General features: G+C 41.1%; 1 protein-coding gene across 1 annotated transcript in view; it reads left to right on the top strand.

The window, feature by feature from the left end:
* ABCG1 (ATP binding cassette subfamily G member 1) overlaps window positions 1–15,797 on the top strand; it is a 70,493-nt gene that overhangs the window by 35,579 nt on the left and 19,117 nt on the right. The window contains exons 2-4 of the mRNA XM_014938199.1: window positions 9,780–9,897; window positions 10,663–10,795; window positions 11,550–11,600. Of these exons, the coding sequence (XP_014793685.1) occupies window positions 9,780–9,897; window positions 10,663–10,795; window positions 11,550–11,600 (302 nt within the window). The remainder of the gene's footprint in view (window positions 1–9,779; window positions 9,898–10,662; window positions 10,796–11,549; window positions 11,601–15,797) is intronic.

The following is a 15,797-nucleotide window of genomic DNA, read 5'->3' as shown; positions in this document are numbered from 1 at the left end:
AAAGGATTTTTCACATTCTTTATAATCTACAGTTTGGTTTAAGATTCTCCCTCTGCTAGAACTCAATTCCTCATCTGGATTGCTACCTTCTCTTCAACACATTCTCTTTTATTATGCAATATGGCCTACAGTAGGTAGGGATTTCATGTCATAAATCTTGGCTTGGGGGCTCATGATTTTCCCTTTAGGCTCCAGTTTCCTGTATGTTTTACTGACTTGCCACAGAAGGAAGTTAACTGGTATGTTTAGCACAAAGGAGGAGCGCTGATAGAAGTCAAATCTTAGGCAACCACACCAACAAAATTCAAAAACTGCTTTAAAGTTTGTCCTTAAACGTTTAGCTTTTGATTAAGATCTAATCTTCCAAAGCACATTTGGATTTTTCAGGCTTTGACATTTTCTGGTTAAGTTTGAACCAAGAGCTACCACCACAGTGGTAGCTTGTGCTAGTAGATAGCTTCTTGAGCTAGTAGATAGCTTGAAGCAAAAATCCATAGTCTGTCCCTAGTTAACAGAGTGCAAAGTGCTAAATACTAACGGTAAAGTAAAAACACAATGTGTGATACATTTGTACATCCTGAACATGGGCAGGATGCTCTTCTTGATACGTTTTGTAGGAAGCATCTGAACGTGTGGAGTGCCAATCCAGCTTGAAGATTTTTCAGTGTGTGGTTTGTGTGCTTAATTACTGCAGTCGTGCGAGTGACCACAATCAAATTGACATTTAAAAAAACACAGAAAATGCCTTGATATCCATTTTATTTGTGACTGATATGAAAATCAGCCATGATTCTGTTGTCAAAGGATGAGATTTGTCACAGCATCTAGGGGTTTGGTGTCTATTCTAAGCTAATTGTCCTGAACTCCCACTATAGTTAAGAGAAAGATGCACTTCCAGAGGGTTATTTATGCCTTCCCGGAAAAGGAGTGCAAAATAGGTAGAATTAATTACCTGTTAGATGTGCTTGTTTCTCTCTATTAGTAATTTATGGGTCTTAAACAATGAATTTAGGTTAAACGACAAACTTTGGGATGTACAAAATTAGGTAGATTGAACGCTACAAGGCTTGTTGTGAGCATGGGCTAAGCTCTCCATCTGAGTTATGAATAATCCGTCCCATGATCACTAAGTGGGGAATCAGCTGTGGATCAAGAACAGTATGTTTAAGAAGGCCTCATTGCAAGCTATATTAAGAAATGCAGTTTAGTCCACCACAAACAAAGAGCTTTGCTGACCAGGGTGAATTTTTTTCTTTTTTTATTTTTTTTCCTTTTTTCTTTTTTTTCCTCTTTTTCTTTTTCTTTTTCTTTTTCTTTTTCTTTTTCTTTTTCTTTTTCTTTTTCTTTTTCTTTTTCTTTTTCTTTTTCTTTTTCTTTTTCTTTTTCTTTTTCTTTTTCTTTTTCTTTTTCTTTTTCTTTTTCTTTTTCTTTTTCTTTTTCTTTTTCTTTTTCTTTTTCTTTTGTTTCTCTTTCTCTTTCTCCTTTTCTTTCTCTTTTTCTTTCCCTTCTCCTTTTCTCCTCCTCCTTCTCCTTCTCCTTCTCCTTCTCCTCCTTCTCCTTCTCCTTCTCCTCCTTCTCCTTCTCCTTTTCTCCTTCTCCTTCTCCTTCTCCTTTTCCTTTTCCTTCTTTTTGTAAAGCATTAAAGACTTACAGTGTTTTTAGATTGAGAGGAATGGATTCCCCATTTCTGAGTTGGAAAGGACTTTGAGGTAACGGAATTTGATTTGGTTACTTCAAGCACTCGCTTAGCTTTTCTGCCCTCTCTGTCTTGATGTTTTGGTGCCTGGCATGCTGTTTTATAGACATTTACATAACGAAGGTCGTTTCTCTGAGGCAAGGTGCAAGAATGCATTACAATTGTAAATTCCGTTAATTGTCCTAAAGCAGGGCTCAGAGCTTAGACAATGGAAAATCCTATTGTTCTACATCCCTGAGAGATATGTGAATCTAATAAAAATATATGGATGTGTGAATTCTAAAGCTAAAGTGGAAAAATTAAAAGGTTTATTCCCTTGTGATACACAAATGATGGTGGAAGCCCTGAGCCAATGACCTGTGAGTTTACATATAGGTTGTATTTGGTAGAGAGTTAAACTTAATCATGTTTATTATTTCTAGTGTGACTCTGCCCTCCAGGCTTCACAGTTCAGGCCAATGTACAATTAGGGAAGTTCCTATTATTAAAGCAATATATTTATTCACTGTGTTTGTCAGGAAAGCTATTTCTGTCCCACATGCTTTCTGGAAGTAAGAAGATGCCTCTTCCCAAGTGTTGGTACCTGTAACTCACTTTAAACTTAAGCCTCTTTGAGCTCAGTGGGCATCTTGGGAAAAAAATGTCCATTTAAATAATCCCCATCAAAAGTGTTTTTTTTTTAATTCAGAATATTTAAATAATTGTCAACTGATACAGATAATCCTTCTTATCTGAGAATTTACAAACTCTTAAACATTAATAAACCCTGTCTATACCACTGAGAGGAAAGCATTCTGTACTCCAGTGAGTGGGCAACACGATGCCCTGGCTGGTCCGTATCAGAATTAGAAATACAGGGAAAACATCTCCCTGACAATACGCCGATTTATGGAAACACCCTGGCTTTGAACTGACTTTCATTTAGGTGAAAAGCCCCTAGGAAAGGGTACCTGAAGATACCCTAGAAAAGGTATCTTCATCTTATGGTTGGGAAGTGTTTTAATTTTTGTTTTATACTAAAATTAAGCAAACAAGTGGTCCATTTTGGAATGAAATGGTTTGAATGGCCCAGCATGAATTATGCATAAGGGGTAATTTCATTTAACCTGTAAGCCCTGTTTGTATTTCAGAATGGACAAGAAAAGGTATCTTAAGGGACGGATTCCTGGGTGACACAAACTGCTGGAAGGTCCCTAGAGGCCGAAGGGGCCGTCCCAGCTCCTCACCTTGCTTGTGACCCACACAGTCTCGTCCTGGCATGCAGCTGAAAAAAAACCAAGTCCTCTTTGTTCTTAATTTCTCAGGAACAGTTTCCAGGTGGACGGGCTTTCTGTCCTCACTGGTTGTGTAGGTGCACTTGAAGACCATCTCAGGAAAAGTGATGGGAAGGTGTCCTGGGAAGAAGGGGTAGAATAACAGCGCCCACTTCAGTAGTAACTTCATCTTCTATTGCTGCTTCTGAAACTATATGCTCCAGACAGCCCCAAACCCAGAAACTGGGCCACCGCCTTGCAATAGCTACTAGTCGCTCCACACGTCTCCTGGTGTGTGTACGACTGTCGTGATTACATGCACAAACTGGATGGCTGTGTGGCTGCCAAGTTGTAAATTGGAACTGTAAATCATCAGGAACTAATTTACACGCACAATTATGTTATTTATGTGCAAGTAAGAGGAACCCGCACCTCTTTTCATGTGCAGACAGACTACGTGCTCCTGACCGTGCGCTCCAGAAAGTAGCACAATAAATGCAAGATATTTACTGTCACTGCCCCTCAGTGCTCTGCAGTGCCAACCTGCTGGTCTGCCCTAAGTGCATACTTGCTTCTGGGGTTCAGGAAGGTGCTCCCCCAGTGCAGGGTCAGAGCAGAGGAAATAAAGCACCAGGAGACCGAGGGAGAATCCATGGGGCTGCGATATGGGGTAGCTTTCTCCAGGAACTTCACAGGAGTCTCTGTGCTGCCGCTTCTTGCTCACCCCTCCCCTGCAGGGATAAAACTCGGTTAGATGAAGCAGGTCGGTGTAGTCTCTAGCAGCAGTAAACATGTCAATGTTTTGCAATGACAGTGGCTTCTTCTAAGGAAGGAGAACAAGGGCTGAGATGCAGAAAGTGAATAATGGATCGAGGAGAACGAGACAAGAGGAGTTTTTGTTGATATATTTACATCTAGGTGTACGGAAAAGACTTTTTGCTGGTGCAAAAATGATAAAGAAATATGTTGCCTAGCTAATGTATTTTTACATCTACAAATGTTTCTAGTGTAAATCTGGCCTTCAGCTGTTATCTCTGTGTGTGTGTGTGTGTTTCTCATCTTGTGCTTCTCTGTCGAGTTTCTGCCAGCATTCCCCAGCTGTTCAGTTTTCTGATACGAATCTAAAGAGTCTACAAATGAAATGTCTGCCAGATATCATGAGGATGTTTTCCATGCCTGGATGGACCTCTGCAAGCTCTTTCTTTCATGCTTAAGTCATTAACTTTCCTTTCAATATGACACGTGACCTGTTTATTTTGTTTCTTCCCTTACTTGTGTTGATGCACAGTAGGTGATGAAGGGAATGGTCGTGAGCCATGGAAGTGTGGGTATGGTGGGTCTGGGGACAGCAGCAAAGTCACAGATTTGCAAGGAGCATTTTTCCATAATAGAAGACTCCCTACTCCTGCCTCACAGCGAAAGGTGTGGATGTGGCACCTTGGTTCCCCTTCCCTTATTCAGGTTTTGTGGTGGAGAATTCCCTGGATGTTGGCATACTTTTTTTGATTGAAACAAGAGGAGATGACAGGAGAATTAAGCCTATAAATTTTAGAATAGAATAGGAAAATCCAATGGAGTTTCTTTAATGGAACAGGGTCAGTATACAGTGCCAAGAGATGGCCCTGGTTTCTTCTTACGATTTAACGAGCAATTTGATTGATGGTACTGTAAATGAATTGTGTATTTAAATTGCTGCTTAAAAAAATGTATTGCTTGTTGAAGGTATTTAAGTGAGGCAGGTCAGTAATACAGTACTTACCTGAGTCTCTTCTATATTTCCAGCTGGAGGTTTTTGAAAAATCACATCCTATTTAGAAAAGCAGCACAAAAAGACAAAATATAGTACTTGTATAAAAAATTTTAATTAAGAAATGATGGAGTTCTACCTGGCTGCAGGTAGGAAGTGTGGAAAGAGCAGGTTATGTTGCTTTTGATTTTGCCTTTTAAGTGCAAAATGCTGCTTGTGATTGTTTTTCAGTCATTTATAATTTTGCCAAACTCTGAGGTGAAATTTCCTACATTATCTGTTTACTACAGTGAATTTTCTGAGAAACGTTTGAGCAGTTTCATGCCAGTGGTACTTCAGGGTGCCAGCAGCTATTTCCTACCTTCAGAAGAGCTTGCGGTGAAAGAGAAAACAGTTCAGATTTATTAGGAAGGGCAAACCCTGCTCTAATTGCAGCGAGCCGGGAAAGCCTGCTGTGCTCACCTGGGACCTGAGAAGGGCTCTTGGTGCCTACTGGATGCAGAATTAGGCTACAACGCCTGGAAACTTCTAGGATTCTGTGTGACATTTCTCTGAGTACCACATGAGTGTGTTACTGGCAATGAAATGCAAATGAATGAAGCATTTTAGTCAAAAGCCTAGAGGTGGTATTTACCTGAGGAAACGCACTGTAAGGGTAGGAGTGAGTTTTGGTTGTGTTTTTTTGGTGCTGATTCAGACACATTCTGAAGCATGCGCTCCTACCCTAAGCATGGGGAGGAGGTGGCTTGCTTCTTTTCAGATTAATCATAATTATTGTGAGAGTGAAAAAAGCAAATCTCCCCAGAAATCCTTGTAGAATCCACAAGGAAGCAGATAAATCCATCAACGCGTTTCTCCCTTGCTGAATCCACTAGCAAAAATTTTGGTGACTTGAGCAACAGGAGCTCCCCTGCCATCTTCATCGGTACAAGAGGTCACCCTCGATCAGCTCATTAAACAAGGGGCTGCTGTGGGGCTTTGTGCTGCAGCCAGGGGGGGAGGGAAATCCGCCTCTTGAATGGGGGTCTGTTCAGGCTGGTCATGTGTTTCTGGCTGCGAATCTGGTCCAGTGTCACAGTGCCTGGAGTTTGCTTCCCATGGGAAATCCTAATACAGGGAAATGAAACACACCTTGGAGGTGTTCAAGGCCAGGCTGGATGGGGCTTTGAGCAACCTGGTCTGGTGGGGGGTGTCCCTGCCCATGGCAGGGGGGTTGGAACTCCGTGATCTTTAAGGTCCCCTCCAACTCTAACCATTCCATGATTCCATGATTCTATTTCGCTTCTCTGGGAGAAGCAGTGGAACTCTGGAATGTAAGGTGAGGTGAAATTAACACCAAAAGTTTTTGCATCGCTTGAATTTTCTCTTTCAGTTTTGATTTCGTAGTTTCTGTGTTCTGCTTTTAGTGGGTTGGACAGAGAAAGTTGCTGAGTGCTTGTTCTGGTTGGTGATGGTACATTAATGTCCTGTTGACAAATTGGTGTTTTAAGTAGTTCTTGTAAACTGGTATTTGGATTACCCTGGGCATCAGCCCCTAAATATATTTTCAAGGATGAAGTTGCAGTAACTCCAGGAGGGGACACTGGAAAACTGAAAGGATCCAAGCTATTTTCCATTGCAAATCGAAGCAGTTTTAAGAGAAACACCCGAAAATCATGATGCTAAACTTGGTCTTAATGTAAGTCCAGTCCAAAAGGCGATGGCCGCTGTAGTGAGTGGCCCACAATATGCATCAGGCTTGGGGTGAGTTTGCTTTGAGGTTCAGTCTTTCATTAAGCGCTGGTGTATGGGCACTCGTTGCTGTATGGATCATGAACTGGTCATCTAAGGAAAATGAGGTAGGTCAGATAAACCGGGATTGAAGGTGGTCAGAAATTCCTAATATACGGGATGGATGTGAAACAGTCCCTGTACTGTAACAATACAATCCCCTCCAAATGCATAATCTGTTTCTCGTGAAAGACATGTGGCCCAATATAGAAGTTTTAGGTCAACTGATTCAGTTAAAGATTAGCCTCAATATTCTGAAAGAGAAGACTGTAGTTACTTATGGACTTTAATTCCTTATAAAGGATTATACTGGGCACCACGCTATTGCTACAGTGTCAAATCTTTTTGCGGGTTTGCTAAATTAACCTTTGTAATAGAAAGGCTTCTTATGTGCTTCCAGTCAAAAGAAGAAATGGTTTTGAGTTTGTAGCAACTTTAAATGCCAATGATTGGGATCCTGATCTGAAATTCATAGTTTTTTCTATCTCTCCTTAAATCATATTCCTCTACTGTTTTGCAAATGAGTTGCAGAGATGTGTCCTGCTCTGGTTTAACATGGTGTGCAGGATACTTAAAATGGAGATCTGCATCAGAGGGGCAGAAACAAGTGCAGGTAACGAGGGGGAAGATATTGCAATTAAAGATAAACTGATTATCATTTGTGAAATGGTGTTTGGAAAAGTGACTTTAATGGATGTAACGTGAGGTCTCGCAGTCATATATAGTAAGAGAAAGGGCTTCAATTTTAGGTAATTGTGCATATGTTGAGACGTTTTCAGATGATGGGCATGTATTTTACCTCCTTCAGTGTTCATGGCTGTACACATTATTTACGCTTCCCTATAAGTTTGTGCAATATTTACTGTCCTGATCTTGGCACTCATGATGGGCTGACTGTTACAGAACTCTGACAAGAACCCTTTGCCCTGGAAATCTGGGTCAGAACAAGCCTGTACAATAGAGATTGTAGTAGTGAGGTTGCCACGTGATGTTCTGTCATGTTGAACTGCCTTGTGGGGCAGACGGAATAGAGAGGGACACCAGTGAGTGCACTACGTGTGGGACTCGGTGAAGGAATTCCTGTCCCAGTGGAAGTTAACAACAGGCCAACTTGGCCACCTTTTGACCGGAGTGAAAAAGAGTTTTCCAACTGGATGTAACTTGTGGGTGTGTGCATAATGCAAATAAATAGCGGTAAAGTCTGGTGTTTGAGTTCCTTACAAATTCCGTATGAGGCCTGGGAGGTAGCTGGCTTTTATTACATTTAAGGGATAGTATGAAGTACGTTGTTTCTATAGATCCCATTACGTAAATATTGTCATGTGTGAAAGGTCTTATCTCTTCCTTGTGCTTTTCCTTCAAATGTTGATTTCCAAAAGGTGGTGACATTGGCATGAGGAACAAGCTTGTTAGACCTTGTCAGTGCGCTGTGGATTTCTCTCTTCAAAGCAGTTTTTCCTTTCAATAGATTGTCATTGCTTTTGTTCTTAGGGCTTGCTCCATGAACAGGCACTGTTTTCATACCTGTTATATCTTACAGCTTCTATAACAAGTTGTTTCTTTCAGGCCCAGGACAAAATTTTAGAGTGAAAAATTGCTGGCCTGTTTAAAAAAGGCACTCGAGCAAGCTGTTATTTTGGTACATTTGGTCAGTTACATTTTCTAGGACGTTTGCCATGAAAATGGCAGAACCAAATATTTCTAGAGAGAGATTTTACGGCTACTGCTTTTCTCCTGGGCTGGGGACAGCTTGGAGAAGAGTATTGGCTGTGGATTTGGGAGGTCCCATGGCAGCATGACATTAATGTTTTTGTGCAAAAGTTTGCTCTCTGTGGCATTGAAAGGGTGTGAATGTAGACTAGAGAAAAGAAGGAGATGTAAAGAGAATGCTAAGCGGGGATAAAGGAAACCAAGAAATGAAGGAGTTAGGAGGAAAGAGAAGATAATTTGCCATTCATTTTCTAGGAGCTTGCAGACAAGGTGGTTTTTTTACAGCATTTAAGTGTTCCAGCTACAGCTTATATTAATGATAATTACAATGCTGGAGTAGTTTACATCAGGTTTATAAATGCTGCCTGCATATACACCAGTATGGCAAAATGGATTGCCACATCCCAACACTGTACGTGAATCGATCTCCCACCCTTCTGTTTTGGTTTTAATTTAATTACAGAAACATTTTCAATGCATAAGATTGTTTGTTGACACCTTACTTAACATTTTTTTGACTAGAAGAAGTTTTAACTAAAAGCACCGGTAATTAAATTGAAATAAGCAAACAAAATAATAAAAGGGAGAGCGATCCTGAAAATTTTAAATGTCGATCAGGGCTCTCTCCACCCTCCTCACCCGGTTGTTACGCCTTAAAATGGGAATCAGGCAGGATAAAGTGTATACAACTAAGCGAAAATCTGGAATTCTCATTGGAGTCCCAATTTTCTTACACGTAGAGTAACATGGAGTCTGGGGCTTTAAAATAAGTTTCACTGGCCAAGGTAATTTATTAAGGAATAAGGTGAGATACTAAGTTGGTGTTGTGGTTCTAGAACACTAGAAAACCTTTGTCCCAGGAGATATTTATTGTGGCATGATCTTGTGAAGTGGATTAAGCTAAATGGGTAAAAAACCCTGTATGTTCTTAATCTGGAATTAGTATTTCCCTAGGAATTATTTTACAGAATTACTGTGGTCAGTCTCACTGTCTAGACAAGCCCTTACGGTTCTTAGGATAAGAGAGCCTTCATGATAAGAGAATGAAGCAGACTGTCTTTTCCTGTAGGTCTCCTTTTGCTGTTTCTTGTCATACCTCTTCTAGCAGGGAATGAACAAATGGGCTTTGGTTTTTAGATCATGACTATTACTCTCCAAGGAGGAGTTGTTTTAGTGAGAGGGCAGATCTTTGGCACTGAAACTGCAGTAATTGGAGGGTGGTCTGTTCCAAGGCTGTGGAGTTACATTAGCTGTGGAGTATTAGATATGGTAACGGAGACACCAGCATCCTAGTAGAATACTCTGAGAAGACACTTAGCAAGTGGCAGCAAGGTTTCTTAGGCCTGTTTGAAAGTTTTCCTAGAGGAAATCAAGAGTGTGCAATCCTGTAATCCCACCACACCATTTGTGTAGTGAGAGGAGGCTGCCACTCCCACTCAGAATTTGGCTTTTGATAGTTTTTACAGTGTGCTGATCTTAGCATCAGCCTCTTAGTGGGTACCTGCTAATGCCTCTTTGTCATCATCGTTTAGAGGAAATAAACTTCCATTGCCCACCAGACGTGACTGTGAAGGGTTTGGTGAACTTTTCTTTCTTCTTTCAGGTTATAAGACCCTTTTGAAAGGAATTTCAGGGAAGTTCAGCAGTGGAGAGCTTGTTGCAATTATGGGTCCTTCAGGAGCTGGGAAGTCAACGCTCATGAACATTCTAGCAGGATACAGGTCAGTAACAATGAAAATCCCAAGTAAGATAAGATCATCTAGCTTGATAGCTTCTTGGAGACAACAGCAGAAGAAATCTTGGCCATTGTTTATAGAAAACAGGTATTTCACAGATTTTGACTTAGGTTCTTATTGCTTATATTTTTTTCAATTTTTCCTGTTCTAGTCACTTAGGATTTGTCTGTTAACAAGTCAGATCCAAAAATAGGAAGCAACTTAAAGTCCAAAACACACAAAAATTTCTCCTTTCTAGCTGTGTAACAAATCTGACTCAGTGTCTTATGTTTGTGGTATTTTTAAATCACATTTTATAAGCACTGAAAAAAATGACCCTTCTTAGTCGCTGCTTTCATAATGTTGATGCCTTCTTGACCAAACTGCGATGTGTGAAGTGACTGTGGTTCATCTTCCTGAATCCCCTATTGTATGGCCAAATACAGAGTGTCTCTGTGTTGTTGTCATTAGGGCATAAGGAACAGGATAAAGAAACCTAGCAAAAATCACTTGAATAGCTTAGGTTTTTTTTCACACATTCATATAAGACAGCACACATTTTGTCCTAACTTGGAGTCAGAATTTTCAGTGAAATTGCATGAAGCCTCTTATGAAAGAGAGCATAATCATGAAATAAATTAGTTTCTATTCACTGTGTCAGTTTTATTCCATACTGGGCAATAATTACCTAAGAATTCCAACATACTGAGGGCTGTGGCAGTACAAGCGGGGGCAAGATTCACCCCTGGTTATATTCTTGGTTCATTTCAGAGAGACGGGAATGAAAGGAGAAATTCTCATCAATGGACAGCCTCGTGACCTGCGTTCTTTTCGCAAAGTCTCCTGCTACATCATGCAAGATGACATGCTGCTTCCTCACCTGACTGTCCAGGAAGCTATGATGGTGAGCTTTGTGTCTGTCTCTAGTTTATTTGGCTGGGAGAAAATGGAGGAGTCTTTGTGTATTGTGCACATTTTCTTACTCCTGGTAATGCCACAAGCCGTTGTCTCTATTTAATCCCACTCAATGTAAGTGCTTGGACTTTGATGATGACTTGAATTCCATTTCAGGCTCATCCTTCTAGGGGTTGTCTGAGATTATTTAGCTTTATTGTTTTCAATTTGTGTCCAGCATTATGATTTAGAAGAAAAATCTAAGGCCTGTACTCTGTAGACCTCTCAGAGAATGGAACCTACAGTTCTGCACAGAATGAGCCTTTGACCATCTTTTTTCTTGGATGGTGGTTGAATAAGCTTGTTTCTCCCTTTCTCCCCATGTGCCATGTTCCAACTGCAAAGTGCTGTTTTGACTTGAGCATGGTCTCTTGGCTACTTCTACTCTAGTAGTGGCTATGCTAAAAACACGACTCTCCCATCTTCATCTCAAGCTCTTTCTGCAGAATGCCCTTTCTTTCTAATGCACTTTTTGTCAGATGCTTGAGTGATTGCTTAAGCCAGATTATACTCAGTTACCTACTGCACAGGCATATGTGACGCTTATCGTTTGAACATTATAGTTCCACTTAAACTTCCCTGAGACTGGGTTGAAAGAGGTTGTTTAAATGGTACATTGGGCTGTTGTGCCTGAGACAGCCACTGTAACTGGTTCTTGTGCTTCAGACTGTTTCAAAATCAAATTCCACTGTATTGCGTTCCAGGTATCTGCACATCTGAAACTTCAGGAGAAAGATGAAGGCAGAAGAGAAATGGTATGTATACTGTCCATCAAACAGAATTTTGGGGGATGCCCCAAGAGGTCCATGAAGTGAGCTCCAGAAAGTGGACATTTTTATCTAACATTGAATTGCACTGGACTTGAAATGATAGAATAAATCAAAACCTCAAAGTTAACAGGTATCATTAGGAAGGAATGTTTACTACAGCCTCTCTGAAAGTTGCTTTCATTATGCAACTGAGTAGATAATTGCAAAAGATCTTCTGAAGTGAATTCACAGGTTTTGTAGGATTCCATTTAATGTGCCTTAGCACCTTAGATTGACGAACACGCACGTCTTAGGGCTAATACATCTTGTGTGTGGAGAGAGAAATCAGTCACATGTGGCAACAGTGGGTGTAGGCCTTAATTTTTCCAAGGACTAATGAAAAGCTCAGCAGTTCTGAGCTTCTGTCCTTGTGTTTGGAATTGTTGGTCCTTATGACTATGCTGGTGGGCATATTGTTGCACTGAACAAGTTAATGAAGTTGCACTTAAGATACAGATTAATGTATTTTGAAGCCGTGTTGAGTGACTGAGGTTTGGACGAGTAGGAATCTAGGCTAAAACATGCACATATCCTTTTTAAAACACTGGCAATGAGTTGCACAATTTACTTATGCACATATGCTGCAGTGCCCTGCTTCTGCCTGCGGCTGACATACAACTTTTCTGAGTGGATGAGAAGTCCTGGTGTGTTTTCGTCCATGGAGACCTATAACCCAGCTGGACCTGCAGTAGGAAGTGTGCTTCTCTCACCCATCTGATTGCCACGATTCCTGCCCATCATTTGATCTGATCACACTTTAAAGAAAGTACCTTGGAGGTGTGTGACCAGACTAAATGGCTCCTGATGTACTAGCTTGTGTATGAAGTGGCTATCTCAACTGAATTTGGTTACCTCAGTTATACTTTAAAGGGCTGAAAATGTGCCCCTTCTACACATTTATTTTCACTTAAAGTGTCTGAGCCTATGTATTCCTAAGGACACTCAGAGCTGAGGCTCTGCTCAGGTGGAGTTACCAGAGTATGCCGGAGCCTAGGAGTGGAACAGTTTGGTGCTGCACAGCGTGTTTCAAAACCATATATGCCCAAGGAGTGGGAGGATAATGCCTGCAGCTAAATATAAATAAAAAAATCATGGCACTGGTGAAAGCAGAGATGGTTCTCGTTGTTGAGAGAGTTGTGAAAAGTGAAACAGTAGGTCAGAAAGTGGAGGTGTTTTGGCTGGCCTTGAGCTGTGTTTCAGTCCAGCATAAGACAGCCCCACCAAGGAGACAGTAGGGTCTCTCATATGCTGCCTCCCGAAGGAGGAAGCCTCTGTTACGTGGCAGTTATGCTGAGGGCTAATGGTGCTCATGTGGTAACATGGCCCCGTAGCTAACACTGAGGTCTACCTTCCAAGAAAGCTGGCTGCTCCGTCTACCTTTGTTAGGGGCATGTATGTTACTCTGGCCAAGTCTGCTGCTGGCTTAGCAACTCTGTTGTCCCACCAATGAAAAGGGAGTTGCTGTTGGTATAGGAAGCTATACCATTTTGCTTTGCTTACTCCTGCAAAATTCAAGTTTTGAGCTTTCCATGATTTTTTAGCGTTCTTTTTCATCAATAGAAGGGTGAGATTTTTGTTTTGGTGCATTTTGTGCTCCTAGAGGCATTCACTGAGTACACCCTCTGTGGGCAAATTAGGAAATCAGGCAGGTGACTGGAAGAAGCCACCTTGCAGGACTCAACTGAAACCAAGTTGTAAAGGAGCGAGAAGGAGATGAGGGGACACGGGAGTGGGAGTGGAGCATGGACATAAAATATTTGTGGCCAGAACCTGAGAGGCTTCCTGCTCTTCCCCAGGTGCTAGTATCATTTTTTTTTTTATCTGATGGAGGCCTGAACTTGACTTGTTAGGCTTAACCATTTCAGAGGACTCTCTTAAAAGATGCCTCTGGCAATAACTGGCATGTGATTCTTAAGCAGATTTTTATAGAGGAAAAGGTGAAACTGCTTCAGTCCCACTTGGTGAAAAGCATACCCTTCCCCTGAAATGTGAAAACTATGGAAAGTTTAAAAGTAGAGCAGCCATTTTCATGACTGTCTTTTGTCCATATTTATTTCCAAATTGGAACATTTGGCATTTCTTCAGTCTCAGAACCTTTGAAAATCAGAAAGAGCTCCAGAGAGGGAAACTTACAGGAATCAACATATGTTTGATAGCTTAAGATTGCTTTGATTCTCTCAAATACTTTTAAAAATATGCTAAACAGATTTTTTTATTGGAAAATATATTTGTGTAGAAACAGCTGTTACTTTTATTTGTACTTTTAAAGTCTTAATTCATTTACACTTTAGTAAGTTAGGCCAAGAAAGTTAATTCACTTGTTCGCACTGTCACTGTAATTATAAACAACTCTTTGAGGAAAAAACTGCTGTATGCATTTATTCAACAAATATTAGAAGGGCAGTCATTTTCTGGTTAGTGTTACTGACTTGTACGGGACTAGATCATTTACTTTATTGTTGTAAATTGTAAGGTAAATGTTTATCACAGATAAATTTTATTAATTTATGTAGTTGCATTAGCAAGATTACAAGTGCTTGTTCAAAACAGGGAGAAGTGAAAAATCTCCAGTGAACCATACTTTATGTTGCCAGTTTACCTAGATTGTGCTACCCATGTCACATAGCATCCTTCCTACAGGTAAAGGGAAGGAGGTATTTGTCATAGAATCATTTAGGTTGGAAAAGACCTTTAAGATCATCAGGACCTTCTTGGCCGCCTGGGCACACTGCGGGCTCATATTCAGCCAGCTGTTGACCAACGCCCCCAGGTCTTTTTCCAATAGACAGCTTTTCAGCCACTCTTCCCCAAGCCTGTAGCATTGCATGGGGCTGTTGTGAACCAAGTACAAGACCCGGCACTTGGCCATGATGAACTTCATACGATTGGCCTTGGCCCATCGATCCAGCCTGTCCAGATCTCTCTGTAGAGCCGTCCTACCTTCAAGCAGATCAACACTCCTGCCTAAGTTGGTGTCTCATGGGGGCTTCATTCAGCTCCCCATCCCTGTCTTCCAACTCAGGGGGCTGGAAGGAACAACTGGTCTCACTATTAAAGACTGAAGCAAAGAAGGCATTCAGTACCTCAGTCTTTCCCTTGTCCTTTGTCACTATCCTTCCCCTACATCCAACAAAGGAGATCCAAGAATCTCCTTGGCCCTCCTTTTGCTCCTAGCATCTATAGAAACATTTTTATTGGCTTTTACAGCAGTAGCCAGATTAAGTTCTAGTTGGACTTTGGCCCTTCTAATTTTCCCCCTGCATAACCTCACAATCTCCTTTTAGTCCTGCTAAGTTGCCTGCCTCCTCTTCCAAAGGCCATAAACTCTCCTTTTTTTTTCTTGAGTTCCAGTCAGGTTTTGGCTGGTGCTTCTCTCTGAAAACGAGAGTTGATGGGTTTTGTTCTGTTTGTTTGTCCCTCTGAATGAGAGAGGTAGCTAACCAATGTTTATTCTTTTAATTGCAATGTAGCTTGAATTCAGCCATTTTTATATCTGTTTTTTTACTGATGCCGAAGAACTATTTTCCTCATATAGGGCTTCCAGGCTAGATCTACAATCACTGAAACAGAAAAATTCATAGCAGCTGGGATTGTTCTCCTTTTGCTCCAAAGACCCTGGGACAAGCTGTGCCCTTCCTGAGGCTGTGCCCTGAGGAAATCCCAAACATCTGAGAGTCTGTGTGCAACTGACTGGCCATACTTGAAAGAGTAGACTGTGAAGAACAGATGAGATAAGAGCAGGTCATCGCTCTGTCGAAATCACTGATTTTTGTTATACACTTTCCCAGTCCCTTGTAAATACAGCCTAGAAGTTCTATTGAAAGAAGCTTCTTGGTTTCACTGTACAGTAACTCCTCACATACTGCAAAGCTCTTTTGATGTCGGTGCCATATCCAAGGGGTGCTATAGAAGAACTGATTGCCACCCCATTTCACAAGCAAGGCTTCCATACTGCGACAGGTGATGTAGAATAGAATAGAATTTGGGTCAAAATAGGCAATGGTAGGCTGTGAAGCCCGCTGAATCTAGTAAATGTTTAAGATCCACCTTTCCTACATTAGACAGAAAAAGGCTTCAGCGTATGGATGGTGAAACAATGTCATGAGCTAGTTTACTTTCTCCATGAATATCAATAAAGAGACT

This window comes from Calidris pugnax, unplaced genomic scaffold, assembly GCF_001431845.1.
Source record: "Calidris pugnax isolate Ruff unplaced genomic scaffold, ASM143184v1 scaffold25, whole genome shotgun sequence".
Classification (NCBI taxonomy): domain Eukaryota; kingdom Metazoa; phylum Chordata; class Aves; order Charadriiformes; family Scolopacidae; genus Calidris; species Calidris pugnax.
This window is presented reverse-complemented; position numbering and strand designations above follow the sequence as displayed.